The sequence below is a fragment of the Populus nigra genome, chromosome 18 (assembly GCF_951802175.1).
Source record: "Populus nigra chromosome 18, ddPopNigr1.1, whole genome shotgun sequence".
Lineage (NCBI taxonomy): Eukaryota > Viridiplantae > Streptophyta > Magnoliopsida > Malpighiales > Salicaceae > Populus > Populus nigra.
The window spans coordinates 10465597-10487582 of NC_084869.1; the positions used below are offsets into that span (position 1 = coordinate 10465597).

At 35.1% G+C, this 21986-nt stretch overlaps 2 protein-coding genes, 1 long non-coding RNA gene and 1 other non-coding gene across 4 annotated transcripts; 1 reads left to right on the top strand and 3 right to left on the bottom strand.

Annotated features, from left to right (window-relative positions):
* Nucleotides 1-190: 190 nt before the first annotated feature.
* On the bottom strand, nt 191-1321 carry LOC133678459 (uncharacterized). Its single transcript, XR_009835973.1, has 2 exons — nt 1122-1321; nt 191-900 (listed from the first exon to the last, which is right to left on the bottom strand). It is a non-coding gene; the product is annotated as an uncharacterized LOC133678459 (long non-coding RNA).
* Nucleotides 1322-1737: 416 nt separating this feature from the next.
* On the bottom strand, nt 1738-1810 carry TRNAR-CCU (transfer RNA arginine (anticodon CCU)). The gene has a single exon. It is a non-coding gene; the product is annotated as a tRNA-Arg (tRNA).
* A 1792-nt stretch (nt 1811-3602) lies between these two features.
* On the bottom strand, nt 3603-5174 carry LOC133678932 (protein PLANT CADMIUM RESISTANCE 2-like). Its single transcript, XM_062101454.1, has 4 exons — nt 4929-5174; nt 4740-4811; nt 4419-4622; nt 3603-3939 (listed from the first exon to the last, which is right to left on the bottom strand). The coding sequence occupies exons 1-4, from the start codon at nt 5116-5118 to the stop codon at nt 3860-3862; spliced, it is 546 nt and encodes a 181-aa protein (XP_061957438.1). The 5' UTR covers nt 5119-5174; the 3' UTR covers nt 3603-3859.
* Nucleotides 5175-12371: 7197 nt separating this feature from the next.
* Nucleotides 12372-21693, top strand: LOC133678477 (lysine-specific demethylase REF6-like). The gene is made up of 7 exons (XM_062100782.1): nt 12372-13609; nt 14342-14420; nt 14765-14832; nt 14944-15094; nt 15581-16257; nt 17108-17848; nt 18988-21693. The coding sequence occupies exons 1-7, from the start codon at nt 12742-12744 to the stop codon at nt 21459-21461; spliced, it is 5058 nt and encodes a 1685-aa protein (XP_061956766.1). The 5' UTR covers nt 12372-12741; the 3' UTR covers nt 21462-21693.
* The last annotated feature ends 293 nt before the right edge of the window (nt 21694-21986 follow it).

Genomic DNA, 21986 nt, shown 5'->3' on the forward strand with positions numbered 1-21986 from the left:
AATCTTGCTCTCTCTCTATATAATGCAATGGCTTCTCCTGTGGATGTAAGTGGTTTGCTGAACCACGTTAAATATTGTGTCAATATGCTTCATTTTTAATAGGTAAATATCAAAACATCACTAGTTGGAATTTTCTACAGTACACCCTGACTTGAAGCTACTTCGAAAAGAAAAAAAAACATGGGAGAAATCACTAAAAAAGATATAAATATTGTGGCATAAATTGAAAAATACAACATGCCTGCAATATAAATGAACAAATAAAGTTTAATAACACCCGGAAAACAAAAACAAAGAGAGTTTGATCAACACTAGATCATACACTGGATCATACGATGAATTGAATTCATTTGTTTGTTAACAGTCTTGTAGTGTCCTTCCAAAGCCTCAACATATGCTCCAGCATCCCTTAATTTTAAGTAATTTGTTGCAGTAGCATTAGGCACCCTCGTAGGGAATAAATCAGATCATGATTGCTTTGGGATATTGAAAGGTTTTGGGAATAAAAAAAGAGGTTCTGGGAAAAACCTCATAGTGAAATCATCCCTCAGTTTGAAGGCTACTGTACATCTCCATTTTCTTAAGAGATGATAACTTTCTAACTCGCTTAATGAATGCAAGCTTTAGGAAACTGGGCATCATATAGCAAGAACATGCATAAATGCCCCTGTCAATTCAAGAAGCAGAACGTGGCAAGAGAAAGCTTGAAAAAAGCAATTATGAAGTTGATCTTATCAAATAATTGATTGTAGCTTACAGGAACTGATCCTTCCCAAAGTCAATGAGTATATAGCTTGAGAGAAACATGACTTCATCGCCTGTATTGACATGAAACATATTCTATGATGGTACCTTGAAGGATCAACACCCAGAGTGGTGGCTGCTAATGTATACATTGGCCTGTTTGGAGGAATAAGGACAACTTAGCAAGCAGCAGCACATCAAACCCATTGTTTTCCTGAGTATCTTGTTAGTATACGACACAAACTAAGCAACCACAAACCAACAATTGAAGAATCCCTACCCAAAACCAAAACCCCCACTTGAAAGAATCCGAAAGACTAGCTCAAATTTACCAACACTAGTGAATTATTAGACTAATCAAAGAGAATGGAGAGTACTTCATGGAAAGAAATCCTGTGGCCATCTTCCTCAGTATCAACAGGCACGCCATCACAATGAAAAAGAAGAGCTGATGGCAGAACAGAAGATGAAGGCAAGTGAGCCCATTTGAACTGCTTCTCTTGCTCACTGCTTTTGTTCTTGCTGTCTTGTTACTGACACATATGCTTGTGCCCAGGAGGGAAAGAGGATTAGTAGTTCCTTTCACGGGATAAAAGACGTTTGGTAACGAGGATTATTTTTTAAAATATTTATTATTTTAAAATATATTAAAATAATATATTTTTTATTTTTTAAAATTTATTTTTGATATCAAAATATTAAAATTATTTTAAAATAAATAAAAAATAACTTATTTTATTTTATTTTTAATATTTTTAAAACATACAAATAAACTTAATTCTAAATAACATCAATTTAGGTTTGATTTAATGAAAAATTTATACCACAGCCTGATTGCTTCCTTCTTTTTTATTTATTTTTCCTACGAAAACTCATTAAAAAAATAAAACACATAAATCACATATTAGATAGATATAAAATGATTTTTTAAAAAATAATAAAATAAATAAAAGTCTTCGACTAGTTAAACCCGAAATCTGCAAAAAGAAAGTACGCGCCAGATAGGGGTCGAACCTATGACTTTCTGCTTAGGAAACAGACGCTCTATCCACTGAGCTACAGGCGCTAGTTGTTACTGGGATGTTACAAGTATTTATATCAATAAATTATAAATAAAAAAATTAATATAAAAATGACAATATTCTTGTGAGGTCTGGATTATTTTATTCATATCACGATGCCCCAGGAAATAAATGAGTGTGTATAGGTTCAAATCATATTAATTTTGTTTTCTTTGTCATAGTTAGTAATTAGTTGATTAGATAATAATAAACATGGCAAGATAGCACATGCTTCTTGGGGCTACGCCAACTCAATCTCGAAGTTCACGAAGCTGTAATCGAGTTCATAATATAATGTGATTGATTATATATGGAGCTTTTGGAGACGGAGACACTGATGATGATATCCAGGTTGTTTTATTTATTTATTTATTTTATGACTTATGTTAGCCAGCTAGTTTTCATGTTCCTCTTTTAAAATATTAAATATGAAACTAAATTCGCGATGAATTAATTTTTCATCTAAAGAGAATTTGTTCATGTTAGCAACGTTTTATTTACATGAACTACAAACGGAGAAAATGAGACGGTAGAATACGAAAATATGCAGGACATGCAAGGTGGTAGTAATGGTGGTGCTGCTGCTGGTGGTGGTAAGCTCTTGAGCGAATGTTCAAGGACATGCAAGGTGCCATGTCTTTCCACCAGTTCCTTGCTTGTCTTGAATTATCCATCAACCTCATCTCCCATTGATGAACTAAGAAGGGAGACGACAGTACGTCTATAGGTTTAAGAGACTTGAACTCACGCCTTGCAAGAAATGAGGCGAAAGGCATTGATATAAAGGAAAAAATCTGAACCTAATACATATATACTGTTTGAACTATACATTCATTGAAAAAAAATGTTGTTGTGACGTTGATAGGAAATAAAGGTTAGATAAGATATGTAATCACTATTATAGTTTTGAAATCCAGCCCGTTTAGCGAGTCGACTTGAAATCCAAGATTGAAATTGAACCAAGTTTAAAAAAAAATAAAAAGAATCGTGATCCGGAATGATCCGATCAAAAACCCGGCTGTAATCCTTTTCTAGTTTAGCTAGCTAGCTATGTACTTCTGTCTCTGTTTTTTCATCTGAGAATAAAATGGCATGTCAGTAATGTTGCCTATTTCGTGCTTGCAGATTAAAAATGTTAGTAAAGATGCTCTACAAGGGAAGCTTGGAAAGATGTATATTCCAGATCAAAAGGTAAGTAGACATTTAGTCATTCTGAATGTTTGTGTGGGGAAGGGTGAAACTGGTCCTGTGCTAGACGTAGCCTCATTTGCCCAGGTGTAGCAGCCGTGTTTTAGTTCTAAATTACATCTCTATTTGGAATCTTTGTTTCTTTCAAGTTTTGTGACGTGAATGATTTTATTTCTTTAAATCGGATAGATGGCACTGCCTGGTAAAGCTAAAGGAGTGAAGAGAGAGCGTCGCGAAGCCAAGATGAAGAAAATGAGCCTGCATAAAAAAAAAACAGAAAGAAGGAGCTTAATTGATTGGATTGGGTAAGGCATGCTAAGCATTTTCAGTGAAGGAGCTTTTCACCAGAAGTAAGCCGTGCCAGATATTACAAAAATGTCTTCTTCATTGGTTGGGATCAATGTCGACTCTTAGCTTCAGCCTCTGTCAATCTTTATTTTTGTTCTTACAACTTCATTTGACCCTTATCATCCTAGTTTGTGTTCTTGTTCTTAATCAATTGAGAAATTCGGGAATTATTAGGTGAATCTAGTTAAATTGAAGATTTTGTAGAGAATTATTTGGTTGATCCATGATCATAAACACTTGCTAATTTCTATGCACTCGCTGTAGACCAATCACCAGCTTTATCATGGGAGATTTTCCTTTCCTGGATAATATGATGACACAACTTTCACAATTCTTGTAGCCAATATGAAAATGATATATGCAAGTAAACACTCTAGAGCCCAAATAAGCAAACCGATATACAAGACATAAATGTTGCAAGAACAAGCGCGATAGCAGAAGAAGATAGGCAGCAGCATTGGCATCAGCTGTTGCTGTGGGAGAAAAAAACAGAACTGAACTGAACTGGAGGGTCTCTGTCATCTTGTCATGCCTGGGGGCGCAATTGGAGCTGTTGTGATTCCACGCTGTTGAAATCTAGCCATATTGGCTTCCCAGCCTTCATTTTGGTCCCATAATTTCCATCCAACAAAGAAACTCAAGATCAGATTTAATGAAAGAAAACCAGAAAGCCAATGAGTAAAAAAATGCAGATGCGTGCATCCATGCCTTTCAGGATACCTAAACGAGGGCTTAATTTGTATAATTCTCTCGAAAAACTTAACTGGTGACGTTTATGAACACAAACACCAGTAAATGTAGACCAAGTTTATCATCAGCTAAAATATCATTTCACGTATTCAGCATTTTGCTATCCAACACTCTGTTGGTGAACAACTGGTAGCTCTGGGCTATCGTAAACTAAAGGTCAGAACATTCCAATGTGACCTGGGACTCAATATTTCTTGCATATGGCCAGGATGGAAGGAAGGGCTAATTAGGGCAAGAGTTTTCCAGTCAAGTTTATATGCTCCTAGTTTTTGAAAGGTTGATGAAACAGAAAGCCTGTAAATATCTGAACAGGTATGAACATAGTACCTATCCCCATATCAAATCCACGATTCTTGAGCTCTCTATACTCTTGACTCAACGCGCAAGTCTCACAGCAGAAGTGCACCAGGCAATCCACACAAGGGGCCTCCTCCAAGTCATATTGGCCCCTCAATTTTGAGCGATAGCAACAGGAGTACAAGCATGCAAAACCCAACAATAGCGCATATACTGCTCCACTAATAAAACAAGCTGCAATTCCTCCCAGTAAACATGTAGTTTATGAGATGAATGATATTACAACAGAAAGAGAGAAAAAATGAAAATATTTGAAGAATTAAAACCAGCTGATTGATTTTCTTGGCTTACTTGTAGATCCCCTATTCACAATTTCGGCAATCTGTCCAAATGTGATGCAAGGACAAAGGCAAGTGATCAAACCTAATAAAATGAATTAAAATGCAAGTTATTAACTAAAGAAAAAAATACAAGTGAGAGTAATTGATCGTCTTAGCTAGAAAAAAGTTGTGTTTGTAGTTAAAGTTTTCACATGCTCACAATTTGCAGGATCATCACAGCAATGGCAGAGACCAGTAGACCACTTCCTTGCCACACCAGGAGCATGCCCCACGGCCATATGTAGAGCATAAGTGTATATAGGATTGGGAGTAGGAGCTCCTGAAACAAGGATTGGGCCTTGATGAACATCTACTGGATATCTTGGCTGGTCACTTACTGGAGGATACATTTTGTTTATGAAATCAAGTGAAGTTGGGAAATGGAACTTCAGATCCCTGTCTTATATCTGTCAGGAACAAGTCATTGTAATAGTTTTTTTTTCTTTTTTCCTGAGGATTTCCTTATAATATTTAATTAATACACAACTTGCCAACCAACTGTCCATTTTTAAATCCTACAGCAAAAAATAAAAACCACAACCCCTTGCTCTTTCAACTTCCAGGAAACTGTATAATGATCTCTACCCTCATTTCCTTATAATCTATCTAATTTCTGAGTGATGACTCAAGCATTTATGTTATCTTCATCAATCCAAATTCCTGTACGATGTCTACTTGTTTAGCTGCTTGGAAGATTAGTCCATGAATATTTTTAAGTTGACCAAGACTTTTCATTATCATATTGTTCTTGCTTCATGATTGAATATTGATATATTACATGTTGTTGCGGTAGGAGAAATAAACATGAGCCTTCTCCTTCATCACCTGGAAATGATTCTGATGGCAACCAACCAGTAGCAGACATAGGGTTAGGTTTCTGACAAGACATTGACTACTGCAGCAGAGTCAATTCCAATGGACTAGCATCTTAGTTGAAGAAGTATACTCTCTTCTTTACCTTTGAAAGAATTTTAATCTTGATTGATATATAAAAATATTTTTTATGCTGAATCAAAGCAAGAGAAATGCAGCAGCCCAACAATTATTTGAAATGCAGCAGCCAAACTATAGTTTTTTATAGTTTTGATTGATTTACAAGTTGACATGTCATATCAACTAAATCAAAGTAAGGTAACTCATGTCATTTCTGGAGTTTTCAAGCTTAGAAGAACAGTTGATTCTGTGATAACATGCGCATAAGAAATTGGCCTGCTACTTCAGAAAATTATCCTTATCAACCTTGCAGCAGGACGTCTCAGTTATATATTGGTTGGTGATATTCCGAAAGTTATATTACATTTGATGGATCAAACAAAAGTTAACGCTGAATCTGTGATGAACAATTAACATGCTTTCTGATCTAGAAATTGTAACTCATTGGTTAATATTGTTACTATATATTGGACTTCTTATAAACAACAATTTCATGTGATTCTACTGCAAGTGAGGAGTATAAGCTCAAATTTCTATCGTTATCATAACCTGAAAATATTCGTTTTTGTTGAATCATGCAGATATTGATGCGTGCTCTTTCCATTTCACCATTCGGAAATTATCGTGTTCGGTGGTCCCTTGCGGATTCGAAGTATGCAGGGACTGCATTGTTAGTAAAGAAGTGCTTACCACCATTAAAGGTCTCTTTTGCTCTTGACCGAACAGGTGTCTTGGTTCGATCTCTTACTGTCTCTTGCATGATCATAATTAGACCTAACTGCTTCATTCTCGTTAAACAATAATTCTATCTGACACTCAGATTCAAACACTCTCATGTGTGTGTGTGTGCGCGCACGCAGACATGATTGTATGCATTTGCCTATTTATAACATTTCAGCTTTTAGGAGAGTACATGCTTATATATGTCCATCAACAGCCTGTCTCTTCAACTTCCATAGATAATGGTACTGCAAGCATTCATACATCGTGAATACGTGCCCCGGTTCTTGCCAACATCCTTTGTTCCAGATTCCAGTACATAAATTCATATGTTCTTCCACTCATCTTGGATTGTTAACAGCTTTCTGTGGAAGCGACCATTGTCCAGTTTCTCTTGAGCCTTCTCCAGCCTGTCCTGATTCCACTGACAGCTGACTTCCCATGGCAAAACTTGTTATGTATTTCCATTCTTTCATGGTATGTTGTGATATTTCAAGGAGACTCTAATTTCGGATGTGCTGATAGTTTAGTGATTTCATTAACCCCAATATGCTCTTTCCTCCCAAGTCACTGCGACCCCCAAAAAAAAAAAAAACCTGAGCTTCCATTATCTGGTGTAAACTAATACTAGCACATTTGGAGGTCAAATGTTCATCTAATGGCAGGCATGAGAAAAGAGAAGGGTCGGTGACTGCCTGCCTGGAAATTCAGGCCCCATCTTATTCGTATTCCTTTCACAAACTGTCTAATTTCACACATGCAATCTTTTCATGTGCTTCTAATCTAACGTAGTACAAAAATATATTGGATGGTGATTTTATGAATTATTTTATATTTATTTATTTATGTCGAGATACCACGTTATTTATTTAAAAAAGGAGGGCACACTCTCTCATGATTGTTGAATCTGCTTAATATTAATAAATAATTACTTACCATGCAACTAGCTAATATTATGAAATCTACGTTTTAGCATGGTTAAGTAATAAGAGTTTAAAATTAATTTTTTTATTTTTTTGTGGTTTTTGGTTCAAGCTATATAATTGTTAATATAAAGTCTATTAAAGACTTACATGATTGTTAACTTCAGAGCTCGTAAAATTAATCGAAGCACGCGCAAGCTGGTCCGGCAACCTACATTAATAAAAAAAAAAATCTATGCATTGGCCAATAATAAATAAATAATAACCTATATAAAAAAAAAACATAAATTAGTAAGTAAATGGCGTTTAGTTTGTTGGACAAGGTTTGGCATAACAGTTGCTTCCTCAGTATCTCTGCTGAAAAGGAGAGTGCAACTTCAAATCATCCATCTCTACAAAGGTTGATCGATTTGTTAGAAAGGAAAAATAAAAGGCTGTTTCTTTGCATGCTTCATACTAATATATATTATTTCAAACAATTAAAATAAAAGTAGCTGGTGCGCGGCGCCTCAATTATTATATTATTATTTTTATGATGGCATGTGAAATTAGATTTAAATGGATTTTTTTTATTCATCTCGGATTTTATGTTATATTTTTAAAATTTAAATATCTCGTCTCAATTAATGTTTATATTAATTTTAGTTTTTATTTTTTTTATTGTTATTTTTATTTTTGCTTTATAGTTTCATGGCTTTTGGAGAAGATAATTTTCTATCTTAATTATTGAACTTAATTATAAAAAGAGATATATCTTAATTATTGAACTTAATTATAAAAAGAGATAAATCTTTTTGGGAAGCAAAAATACGAAAATAAACACACAAAAAGGCATGGTCATGGGAATGGACCTTTCTCACGTTGATTTTCTGCAGTCAACGAATATGACAAATGAACCATCTACATCATGTGGGTCCTGCTAGATGTTCATAAGAAATGTTTTATTTAAATCAGTAATAATAAAAAATTAAAATGTTTATTCTACCAAAATATTAATTTGGTGGTGAGCGTTCAGACGGCAAATAAAACTATCTCAGATGCCTATCCTCAATAATTGAAAATTAGGTCCAAAGAGCTAGATTTTTAGGGACGACAATTTTATTTGACTATGGGATACCTAACATATCACTCATTAAACGGTGGTTTCCCTAGTTTGACTGGGATAAATACAAGTAGGGTTTATTCAACTCACACATGATCTGTTATTTTTTTTAATATATATTGAAATACATGATATAAAATTATTTAAAAAATAATAAGCACATAATTAAATAGTATATATGTATAATTTTCAAATATAGAAGATATCTTGAATGATTCATATATACAAGTGTACAAGTCATTAATATATAATTTTATATTTTAAATAACATGTAGTGTTAATTTTTAAATTTTATTTATAAAAAATAAGATTATTGGATGGATAAATGTGATTTTTTGCATAAATTTATCAAACAACGATTTTGTAAGGTGTTAAAAAAATTAAAGAGATAATTTTTTTAAAAAAATATAAAACATTAAATTAAATCAAGTCTCTAATGAGTCATCACCTAATCTAACCTAACCATATGTGGTTTGAATACAGGTGGTGGTTATGGTAATGGTTATATTGAGTTGCATGTAGGTGTCTAAAACACAGACTTACCTTACTCATTACCATCTCTACTCGATCTAGTTTATCATTAGAAAATCTATGCAAATTAAAATTATATGTTTAAATATTGTTATTGAAAGATGCCATCTTAGATCTTTGAGATATGTAACATTGTGGAATATTTAATTAACCTATTTATAGATCAAGTTTGTTTTTAAAAAATAATAATTGAAATTCTAAATTTATAAACTATCATTTTCAAATTAAAAAATAAGATAATATATGAAGTAGGTAAACTTACCAAAGGAATGAATGAATATTATGATATTTAATAACTAGATATTTTTAATTTTTCAATTGTGGAATATTTAATTAACCTATTTATAGATCAAGTTTTTTTATAAAAAATAATAATTGAAATTCTAAATTTATAAACTATCATTTTCAAAGTAAAAAAAGTAAGAATAATACATGAAGTAGGTAAACTTACAAAAGGAATGAGTGAATATTATAATATTTAATAACTAGATGTTTTTAATTTTTCAGATTACAAAATAATTATACTTTAGAACAAATATGACAATCCCCTGTATAAATGGAAATTGTTTGACCAATATAAATTTTTTTTTAAAGATTCATAAAGAGTTATGGATTTGGTGGATTACTATATCATTGTAAGTAGCTTTTGGTTTTGAATTTTTCTTAATAAAATACTATCGAATTTACTTGGCTAGTTAGTGAACGCGATGTCTCGAAATACTTAACCTTTTATGTAAACCTAGACAATAATAGTCACATAATTTTTAACCTAGAGTTTTCCTTTGGTTCTCACGATGGTGTTTATTTTGGTTCTAAATAACTTTCAATTTCATAAGTGCTTTAGAGAATTCTTTCTTTTATAATTTTCAATTAAAACAACTATATTTCTCACTCGTATAGATGATCTCTTATTAAAAGTGTTTTGCAATACTCCACTTGATAAATCAAGATATGAAAATCATCTAGGTGGTGGCCCAGTGGTAAGAACTTGGGATCAAGAGGTTTGCTCCCTCTGTGGTCTCAGGTTCGAGCCCTGTGGTTGCTCATATGATGGTCACTAGAGGCTTACATGGTTGTTAACTTCAGGGCTCGTGGGATTAGTCGAGATGCGCGTAAGCTGGCCTGGACACCCACGTTAAACTAAAAAAAAGAAAGATATGAGAATCATTAAGAGCACAACTCACCCTTATCACACTATATCTAATACCCTTTTTATCATTAAAATAGGTAAAACATTATGTTTTCTAAGTTATTTTTATTTCTAGTATGATATCTCTAACACTTAAGTCTTTCTTGTCAAACTTATTAGGTAACCTTTTCTTATTAGAATTGATCATGTAATCATTGTCATCCAAAATTAGCATGACATCCATATAAAGATATATAATTACATGATTTTTATCTGTGTATTTTACATAAACATGTTTATCAACTTCATTGATTTCAAACTCATTTGACAATATAATATTGTTAATTTTTTCATTTTACTATTTAGATTTTTGTTTTTAATTATATAATGGCTTAACAAACTTAAAAACTTTTTTTTTCTTGGTCTTAAACTCCAAACTCCTCGAGTTGTACAATGTAATCTCTTCATAAATGTCACCATTTAAGAAAGCATTCTTTTTATCTATTTGATGTATTTTAAATTTGTCAATATCTGCAATGGCTATTAACGCCTATATGAAAGTTGTTATTGATATAGGTGAATATGTGTCAAAATAGTCTATAGTTTTTTGTTGTTTAAATCCTTTAATAACAAGCTTTGCTTTATCTTTATCAATGGTGCTATCAACTTTTATCTTTCTTTCGAAGACCTACATATGACCTAAATGTCTATTTATGGGTGGAAGATTCATTAGTTTTCATGTATGATTAAGCATAATAGAATTAATTTTACTATTGACTACTTATTTCCAATAAAAAAGCTTCGGGATAAAATATTGCCTTGAAGTAGTTTTGATGTTCATTTTCTAACAAATATGTTAGAAAATTATGACTAAATAATTTGATTATTTTCATTCTTTTACTCCTAATTTTCTAAAAAAAATATTAGAAAATCAGGACTTCTAATTTGATTCTTGAAATATTCATTCATAATTTGTTTTAAATAAGTTAATATTACATTGTTAAAGTACTTTTATCGAAGAATAATACCACATAAATCTTAATAAAAAAACTCAATGAATTTTATTATTATTTTGAATTCAAATATACTTATTAATCATGTTTTAATACCCGCTTGAGCCTTACACTTTTAATATTCCTTTTCCAATCTAACTGACACACGACTTTGAAAAATTGCAATGTATAAATATGTTGATTGAAAAAATCATACATTTTAAAAGTAAAAAGCTATCGATCTTTCTATGATTATAGATTGTGATTTATCCTAATTAACTAGAACAATCATAAAAAAAAAACTATAAAACAAATCCCAACTGAAATAAACTATAAAATCCACAATTTAAGATAATTTATTCGAGAATGTAAACAAGACAGCACATATTATAAAAGTGGCATGAGGCCTCGTGACAAAATGATTTATGAGTAGAGATCCTTGAAAAAACGAGATTAAGCTAGTTGAACACAATTGAAATTAAAGCAAAATCACCAATTGTTTTTTTTTTAAGCATATAAAGAATCTATGTTGATTGAACAGGCCAATAGGGAAAAAAACGAAGATCATGTTTCTTTTTAAATTCATTTTAAATGTGATTTTCAAGTCATATTAATGAAAAAACAAAAATTAATTAATCAATTTCTAATTAACAATTAAAAGTGCATTTTAGTTGTGAAATGGAAAGATTTTGGAAAGAAGGGAGAGAGAGAGATAACAAGTATGTACCGATTATTTTTAATTAAAAAATATGTTAAAAATTTAAATAAAATAAATAAATTAGAACTAGTTTGTTTAAGGGACGGAACGTGGTTCAATCTGTGTTTTTAAAAGTTTTAATTTTTTTGTTTAAAATTAATATTTTTTTAGTATTTTTGAATTATTTTGATGTGTTGATATCAAAAATAATTTTTTAAAATGAAAAAAATATTATTTTAATATATTTATAAATAAAAATACATTAAAAAACAAAAACAAGTATAATTACACTTTTAAACTTACCTTAAGCCGCAATCCTAGTAAGAGGGTTATTCCATCTGGCTGTCTACCATAACCATCATCAATCCACAGTCATCCGTTGCCATGAATCAAACCGTTCAGCCGGTTAAGAAAACCTTAGGGATGGAAATGAAAGATTAGATGAAATAACAGGATCAAAATGTAGTTCGTCCTAAACTAGTTTCCAGTCAGAAACAAAAGTCACTCAAACGGTAAATAAGAGACCCGAAGTCAGTCAGTAGCGTTCACACACACTCTCACCCCACTCCCAAAAGCACAATAAAAGCCCACTCGCATGCCTCTTCCTCTCTCCCTCTCACTCTCTTGCTTTGCCACTGCCACCCCTCTCCTCTGCCCCTCCATTTCTCAACTCTCTGTATTAAATTACTTGGTAACAAAAACAGAGCAAAACCCTTAAAATACCAAAAAGGACATAAACAAAAACAAGAAAGAAAGAAAGTAAAAACCCATCCCAAAGACAAAAGAAGAAAAAAAAAACACATAAAACACCATTAAAACAAAGATGAAGTACAGACTGAGAATCTAACCACCCCCTTCTCTTTCTCTTCCAAGTCCATCCCACAATGGACATCATTTGAGAAACCAAGAAAAACCCACCATTTTTTTTCCTCTTATTTTGTCTTTAATGGCGGCTCCAAGTGGGTTAAGTCCAGAACCACCACAACCACCAACAAGTACAGAAGTATGTCAATGGCTAAAGAACTTACCTTTAGCACCTGAATACCGTCCAACACTATCTGAATTCCAAGATCCAATTGCTTACATTTTCAAAATTGAAAAAGAAGCTTCTCAATATGGAATCTGCAAAATTATCCCTCCTGTCTTACCCTCTGCTAAAAAAACCACTCTTTCCAACCTCAACCGCTCTCTCTCCGCCCGTAACGGTGACTCTTCTGCCCCCACATTCACCACACGGCAGCAGCAGATCGGATTCTGCCCCAGGAAACCTCGCCCTGTTCAAAAACCAGTGTGGCAGAGCGGTGAGACCTACACATTTCAAGAATTTGAAACCAAGGCTAAAAGCTTTGAGAAGAATTATTTGAAGAAGTTCTCTAAGAAGGGAGGTCTTTCTCCTTTAGAAATTGAAAACCTTTATTGGAAAGCTACTTTAGATAAGCCTTTTGCTGTAGAATATGCTAATGATATGCCTGGTTCTGCGTTTTCGCCGAGGAAAAAGGAGGGACAAGGAGGGGTTGTTGGGGAGGGAATGTATGTGGGGGAAACTGAGTGGAATATGAGGAGTGTTTCAAGGGCTAAAGGGTCCCTGTTGAGGTTTATGAAGGAGGAAATACCAGGGGTTACTTCGCCTATGGTTTATATTGGGATGATATTTAGTTGGTTTGCTTGGCATGTTGAGGATCATGATTTGCATAGCTTGAATTATATGCATATGGGTGCTGGGAAGACTTGGTATGGTGTGCCTAGAGAGGCTGCTGTCGCATTTGAGGAAGTTGTTAGGGTTCATGGGTATGGTGGAGAGAATAATCCTCTTGGTGAGTTCATTTCTTTTTCTTAATAGTACATTCAATATTGGAGCTATTAGTAAAAAGACTCCCCTGTTTTTGGGATTTTTATTTCCTTGCTTTGAATGCATTGTTAGTTTTGTGTTTATTTTTTACATGCCTGTGTGAATTTTTGTAGAATCTAGTTAGACGGAAGAATATTGTAGGTATGTAGCAAGGATTAGCTGTTATGCTTATTTATATCCGACAATATGTTTTGACAATTGTAAGAACTGGGAATGTTTGAGCAATTGAAGCAAGTTATTAAGATAGACAATGGAACTATACTCTTTGCAATAATGGCAGTGGTTGATTGGTCTGGGTTGATTTTAATTTGTGCATCCAACCTGCTTCAAGAGCTCTGAGGTTTGATGGTGCAGTAAGATAGAAAATGGAGCACAATTTTTCTTCCTTATGAGAATGGTTGCTTTTGTGACTTCCCAGCACTACTTTCATACATCACTTAGAAGATGTTGGATTCGTGTTTGATGAAAAGGCACTTTATTTGGGATACAGATTAATTGATGAGACTATTTCTGTTAACATCTTTGATTATCCTGCTGTTTTTTTTTTCTCAAAAAAAAAAGAAACTGTTGTAATGTTTTAATGACTGCTGCTGTGAGGATTCATTAGTACTGAGTGTCTTTATTTTTGAGGATTCATTAGTACCGAGTGTCTTTATTTTTGAGGATTCATTAGTACTGAGCTTCATTTTCACATCAGTTACATTTGCTGTTCTCGGTGAGAAGACGACAGTAATGTCACCTGAAGTATTTATCAGTGCAGGTGTGCCATGCTGCAGGTACCCTCTGAATCCTTGCCCCGTTCCACTCCTTTAGCTTTCTAATAACTTACTAAAATTTCATTATATGGGTCACCCATTTACATATAAACTTTAAATTTATGATGCTATTTCTTAGACTTTGTTAAATGTAATTGATTGTTTAGTAGTCCAGTATGATTGACAATTGAGTTGAAGTGCTGGGAAAGAGAATTCTGATCTTTTAGGGACCTGGGATTTCATCTCAACTTTTCTCTTCACTGCCTAAAGAACGAACCATAGTACTTGCATAGAGCCTTTAATGTTTTGCATGTGGCATGATTTTTATCTCTGTATTTGTAATGCTTCTGGTTGCTCCAAATCAGGTTAGTTCAAAATGCCGGGGAGTTTGTGGTCACTTTCCCAAGAGCCTATCATTCAGGGTTCAGTCATGGTAAGTTCCCCTTGTATTTCACTTTAGTATCTTTCTTTGGGACAGTGATTATATTGTTACTTTTGTTGATTTTTGCAAGCACTTGCTTCATCTGTTATTTTTGACATCCAGGATTCAACTGTGGGGAGGCAGCCAATATTGCTACACCTGAATGGTTGACGGTTGCTAAAGATGCTGCTATTCGAAGAGCTTCAATCAATTACCCTCCTATGGTGTCTCATTTCCAGTTACTTTATGATCTTGCTCTTGAATTTTGTACAAGGTATCCTGATTGAACAACTGCAACATTCCCTTTTGATTGTTGTACTGGCAGTACAATTCTCATCAATACCTTGCCTGTGGACTATTTGGAGGCATTGTGCCTTCTTAATTTGGATTAATTCGAACTCAGACTCTCTGTAGTTTTTGAATAACTTTGTGCTGTATCCATAACATAGATTCATTTCATTATTTTATATCTACTGTTCTTGAAACTTATTTGAGATCTTCAACATCACACTGCTGGGAAGTTCATAGGAAATCTAACTTGAATTTTACTTTATGAAAGATTTTCATATTGTCTCCTCATTATTTAGTAATTCATAATTTAAGTTGATCCAACTCTATTATGTACTTTTATTCCGAGGTGAGTTTCTCTTGCATGCGAACTGGTCTATTGACATTCTATGTTAGGATGCTACAGTTTAGTCCAGATGGAATATTCATTATGATTAGAGAATCCTCATATTTATCATTTTCTACCTTCCAGAATACCTGTGAACATCAGTGCTAAACCACGGAGTTCAAGACTGAAAGATAAGCAAAAGGGTGAAGGAGAAACACTGGTTAAAGAGCAATTTGTGAAGAATATGATGCAGAATAATGACCTGCTTCATATTCTTGGAAAAGGATCTTCAGTGGTGCTTCTTCCACGAAGTTCTTCAGACATTTCTGTTTGTTCAAACTTACGAGTTGGATCCCAGCTAAGAGATAACCCCACCCTTGGATTAAGCAGCCAGAAGGATTTTATGAAATCCTCAAAAAGCTCAGGTTCTGATGACATCTTGATGGATGAGAACCAGGAAATTAATCAAGTGAAAGGCTTCTTTTCAGTGAAAGCGAAGTTTGCTTCTTTGTGTGAAAGGAATAGGTTCTCCACAATAAACGGAAATGAATGCACACAGAGTATGAACATGAGTACTGAAAGAGGTATCCCCATTCATGGTGATAAGCTGTCAGATCAGAGACTGTTTTCATGCGTCACATGTGGAATTTTGAGCTTTGATTGTCTTGCCATCATTCAACCAAAAGAGGCAGCTTCTAGATACCTCATGTCAGCTGATTGTAGTTTCTTTAATGATTGGGTCGTTGGTTCTGGAGTAACTAGGGATGTTTTTACTGTTGCTGGTGGGATTGCAAATGTTCCGGAGCAGAATTCCTCAATGAGTATGTTTAATGGAAACTCTACCTCTTATGTTACTTGCCTCTATTACACGATAATGTAGTAGTCAAAGTCAAGTCCCAACCATGTGTTTAATTGCATGATGACGCATTGTTTGGATTGCCTAATATAGACCCTTAGCATCAGTATACCAATGTTGAAGCCTCCTGCTAAGACCTGACCTTATTAGGAGCAAGGATTTAGGCAGGTTGATTTAAATTCAATTATACCTCAATCCGTTGCAAATCTTTTTCTGTGGTTATTTCGGTTAGTAGTCAGAATTGCTGTTTTTGATGCAATGGTATTTGTTGACATTCATAGAGATTAGGAAAGGGATCACTGGGAAAGAACATATTTAATTTTTGGAGGGAAATAAATATGAAAATGCTTGGGGCCAATACATTACAGAACAGATGCGGTGCGTTAATATGGAAAGTCCCTTTTCATGTTTGTGTGATTTTTTCAGAAAAAAAAGTGGTCATGTTCACAAGTTATCTGGAATAGATGGCAGTTCTATTTATACAATACTTTCCCTGGATTATCTCTTTTCAACTTGAAATGGACAATGAAAGATCTTTGGATTAGTCAGACAATGATGAGTCAATGAAAATAAAAAATCTGCTGCATGCTATTATAATCTTCTCAGGGGAAATATTGGTGTGCTGGACCTATTTTAGATCAAATTGCATATGCTGCTGCCAAAATTCATTCTATATCAACACAATTCTTAAACCAGCTACATATTATATTTAACCTGCATATTGTATGTCTTTGTTTGCGCTTTCCTTTCTGGCTTCCGGATTTCCTTCTTATGGATGCCAGTTTTCAATATGGATATCTTTTACTTTAAAACAGGATGGGTGAGAAAGAATACCGTGGCTGGTTTATATGATGTCCCTGTTCAATCTCTTAATTACCAAATTCAGATGGCAGATCAAAGTGTTGAAGCGGCTTCCAGTTCTGCAAAACAGATGGAGTCTTCTGCTCTTGGCCTATTAGCTTTGAATTATGGAAATTCGTCTGATTCTGAGGATGATCAGGTTGAAGCAGGTCTATCTTGCCATGATGAAACTAACTTCACAAACTGTTCATTAGAAAGCAAATATCAGGGTCAGAGTTCTGCTTTCCCCTCTTACAAGCAGAAGTACTATGATACTGAAACTGGTGGTCACCCTCTATCTCCATCAAAAAATGATCAGTGGGGTGATGTTCCTTTCAAAGCTATTGATATGTATCCAGAACATGGAGATAGGCCTGATAATTACATGGATAGAAGTGATGATAGACTTGGATGTTCTTTTGGCTTCCCAGCCAATAACCCTGCTTGCATTGAATCAAATGGTTTGGATGGTAGATACAGAGATCCGGTTTCAATACCACACATGTCTTTAAATTGTTCCCCAATTGTCCATGATACTGAAAACACAAAGTTTAACAGGCCTACTGTAACAATAGAGAATCCAGATATGCCATTTACCCAAAGATCTGATAGAGACTCTTCGTGCTTGCACGTGTTCTGTCTTGAGCATGCTGTAGAAATAGAACAACAACTTCGTCAAATGGGTGGAGTACATATATTCCTTCTTTGTCATCCAGGTGTGTCTTTCTTTTTCTATTTTTGTGTAGTTGAGGCCATAGAAGTTCTTCATTCATGGAATGAGCACTACCTTCTCTTTCTACCTTCCCTCTTTTTTATTTATGTTTGTTGTTTCAAAATCAAATTTAATAAACTTCTTGTTGTTGTTGGGTTTTTTTTATTATTATTATTTTTAGTGGTGCATGGTAAAAGTACAAATGTAGAGATCATGAGATAATTGAGTGTGGTCATACCAGCACACTTGCAGTAGGCTGGTTTGCAACCTTCAAGTGGCAAGAGTGACCCTGGAATGGGGAAATGTGCACCTGTTTTGTTTTGCTTTTCTGTTTTAAGTGAACCCATACTTTGTACCAGTTCATAATGGTTTAGACTTTAGAGTCTCATATACCATTTTAACCCACTGCAATTGGTCTTGATTAACACTAAGTGAACTATTATCTCCATTATAAGCAAAAAAATTTAGAAAGAGCACCAAGAGGTGCAATACATAAAAAACAAGAAGCTTATTTACAAGACAGGGAATCTGCAAAATCCTTAATTTAGGAAAAAATAAACAAAATATTGCTTAGATCAGAATAATAAGTGGAGCTTTTAATCAGTTTATGATACGGCACTTCCCACTTGCCAAAAAAAGTTATCAAGGCAAGAATTTTCCTCTCATCTGTGTGCACTTCATACCCCCTGAAGCCCTATCCTCCTTTTCAATCATCCTGGTTGCTACACAACAAGATCCCCATTTATGAAGAGAACGTGATCGTGGAGATTGTGTTTTTAAGAGAAGGAACAGTGTACCATGGATGAAAAGGGAGTTGCTGCTTCGTGGTATTATTTTGTCCCTATCACTGGTGCAGTAAGAAAATTGCATTATTGTCCTCTATATTACACAGATCAACTCTCTAGAAGCCTTCACTTTAATTGTGAAAAATGTCACTTAAGCTGGAGAAAGTTTTAGTAAATGTGTAACCTATGTGTGACATTGATTAATATGGCAACTCTACCCACCAAAGCTTTTTCATCAGATTGGTATATTTATGTTCAAGTCCTTCATCTCTTTAAATTATATCAATAGTTGTAGCAAGAAGTCACATATTATTCGTCTGTTTACTTGAATTCATGGATTTTTGTGCAACATTTACAGAGTATCCCAGGATTGAAGCAGAAGCAAAGTCAGTGTCAGAAGAATTGGGAATTGATCATCTATGGAATGACATTACTTTCAGAGATGCTGCCAAAGAGGATGAGGAGAGGATCCAGTCAGCTTTGGATACTGAGGAAGCCATACCAGGCAATGGGGACTGGGCTGTAAAGTTGGGGATCAATCTTTTTTACAGTGCCAACCTCAGCAGATCTCCTCTTTATAGTAAGCAGATGCCATACAATTCTGTTATATACAATGCCTTTGGTCGTGCTTCTCCAGTTAGTTCACCCCCAAAATTGAAGGTTTATGGAAGGAGATCTGGGAAGCCAAAAAAAGTTGTGGCAGGGAAATGGTGTGGAAAAGTTTGGATGTCAAATCAAGTTCATCCCTTTCTAGTGAAAAGGGATTTTGTATATCAAAATCAAGAACAAGAACAAGAAAGAAGCTTCCATGCTTTGGCAACTCCTGATGAAAAGCTTGAGAAAAAACCACAAACCATCCACAAAAATGAAACCAGTAGAAAATCTGGGAGGAAGAGGAAAATAATAGCAGGGAGCGGGACTGTTAAGAAAGTTAAGTGTCTGGAAGCAGAAGAAGCAGATTCAGAAGACTCGGTGGGGGATAATTCTCATAGGCAGCATATGAGAATTCACAATAGGAAAAACACTGAAGACATTGAGAGAGAGATTTCATATGATCTAGTAGAGGATAGCAATCAGCAGCATGCGAGCTACAGACGCAAATGGGCCAAATCTGTTGAGAGTGATGATGCAGTTTCAGATGATCCATTAGCTGAACATGTTCGTCAGCAGTATAGGAGAATGCGTAGAAGCAAGCAAGCCAAATCTATCAAGAGGGAAAATACAGTTTCTTATGCTTCAGTGGAGAACAAGTTTCGAAAGCAGCTTAGGAGAGTTCATAGAAGCGACCAAGCCAAATGTTCTGAGAGACGATGTGTAGCTTCTGATGACTCACTGGGCGATAACAGTGATCAGTGGCATGGGAGAGCTCCAAGAAGCACACTAGCAAAATATACAGAGAGGGAAGATGCAAATTCAGATGATTCACCAGAGGAGAGTTCTCGTTGGCAACATGGGAGAGTTTCTAGGAGCAAACTTTTGAGATATATCAAAAAGGAAAGTGCAATTTCAGATGATTCATTGGAGAATGGCTTTAAACAGCACAACAAGAGGATATCAAGAGGCAAGCGAGCCCAGGTCATTAAAAGGGATGATGTGGTTTCCGATGATTCATTGGATGAAAGTGCATTTCAGCAGCTCCCGAGATTTTCTAGGAGCAAGCTAGCCAAATTAATTGAGAGGGAAGATGCATTTTCAGATGGTTCGTTGGAGGAAAATATCCATCAGCAGCATGGAAGGATTCTTAGAAGCAAGCAATCCAAATTTGTTGAAAGGGAAGATGTAATTTCAGATGATTCTCTTGAGTACAATACTCATTGGCAGCACAGAGGAATTCCTAGAAGCAAAATGGCCAAATTTGTCGAGAGTGAAGATGCAGCTTCAGATGATTTGCAGGAGGATGATGGTCATCAGCATCACAGAAGAATTCCAAAACGCAAAAAGGCCAACTCTATTGAGAGTGAAGATGTAGTTTCTGATGATCTGTGGGAGAATAATATTCATCGGCACCTTAGGAAGACTCCTAGAGGCAAGCAATCCAATATAGCGGAGAGGGAAGAAGCTGTTTCAGATGACTTACTGGAGAATAGTTCTGATCAGCAGGACAGGATTGTTCTTCGAAGCAAGCAGAAGAAATCTTCAATGAAACAAGGGATTCCTCGGCAACTGAAACAGAGCGCCCCTAAGATGATAAAAAAAGAGACCCCACAATTAATGAAACAAGAGAGGCAAATAAAGCCAGAAACTCCTCAGCTTCGGTTTGGTAAAAGTGATATGAATGCTAGACAGTTTGGTTCACATGCTGAAGAGGAGCGAGGTCCACCTCGCATGCGCCTCAGGAAAAGACTCTCAAAGGCTCCAAAACAGTCGGTAACAAGGCTGAAAGAGAAGCAGAACATCAAGAAAAAAGTGAAGGATGCTACAGCAGTGAAGGCTCCAGCTGGGCGAAAGAATGTTAAAAGGAAAGACGAGGAGGCAGAATATCAGTGTGACATTGACGGGTGCAGAATGAGTTTTGTATCGAAACAGGAGCTTGCACTGCACAAAAGAAACATTTGTCCAGTCAAGGGGTGTGGAAAGAAGTTTTTCTCGCACAAATATCTGGTGCAGCATCGCCGAGTCCATATAGATGACCGCCCTCTCAAGTGCCCTTGGAAGGGATGCAAGATGACATTCAAGTGGGCATGGGCCCGGACCGAACATATCAGGGTTCACACAGGTGCTCGTCCTTATGTATGTGCTGAGGAAGGCTGTGGCCAGACATTCAGATTTGTGTCAGATTTCAGTCGTCACAAGCGGAAGACTGGTCATTTGGCAAAGAAAGGCCGGGGGTAATATAAAAAACAAATGTAATTTAACATTGCTAATGAATTTGTTCAATTGACAGGGTAGGGCTAGGCTTATTCGATACGGATTAGAGTTTCCCTGTAATTGTCATCCAGAGTAGCAATTAATTCTCTTCACTAGGGGTTTAATTGGCCCTCCCATTTACTGCAACCTGAGCAGTTGCTTGGATGTTGAAACAAATTATTCTCCAATGATTGCCACATGTTAGTTCTTGTTTCAAGCTGGGAGTTCTGAGGATGTTGCTGTTTTGACTTAGCTGGTGTAGTATATTTATGCAAGAACTTTACAGCTACATGGTTATGGTGAAAGTTACTTGAACTGGACTAAAAGTTTGAAATTCAAGGCCAGAAATTCTTAAATCTCAACCCTCCAATCTGTATCAATGGGGCCCCGTAATTCAAGTCTTTTCGAGCATATGCAGAGAATTTGATGTGCCAAGCAAAAGGATCAGCTCTCCAGGGACCAAAATGCAGTAGAACTGTATTGACCAAAATAGCAGCATTTGTGCAAAAA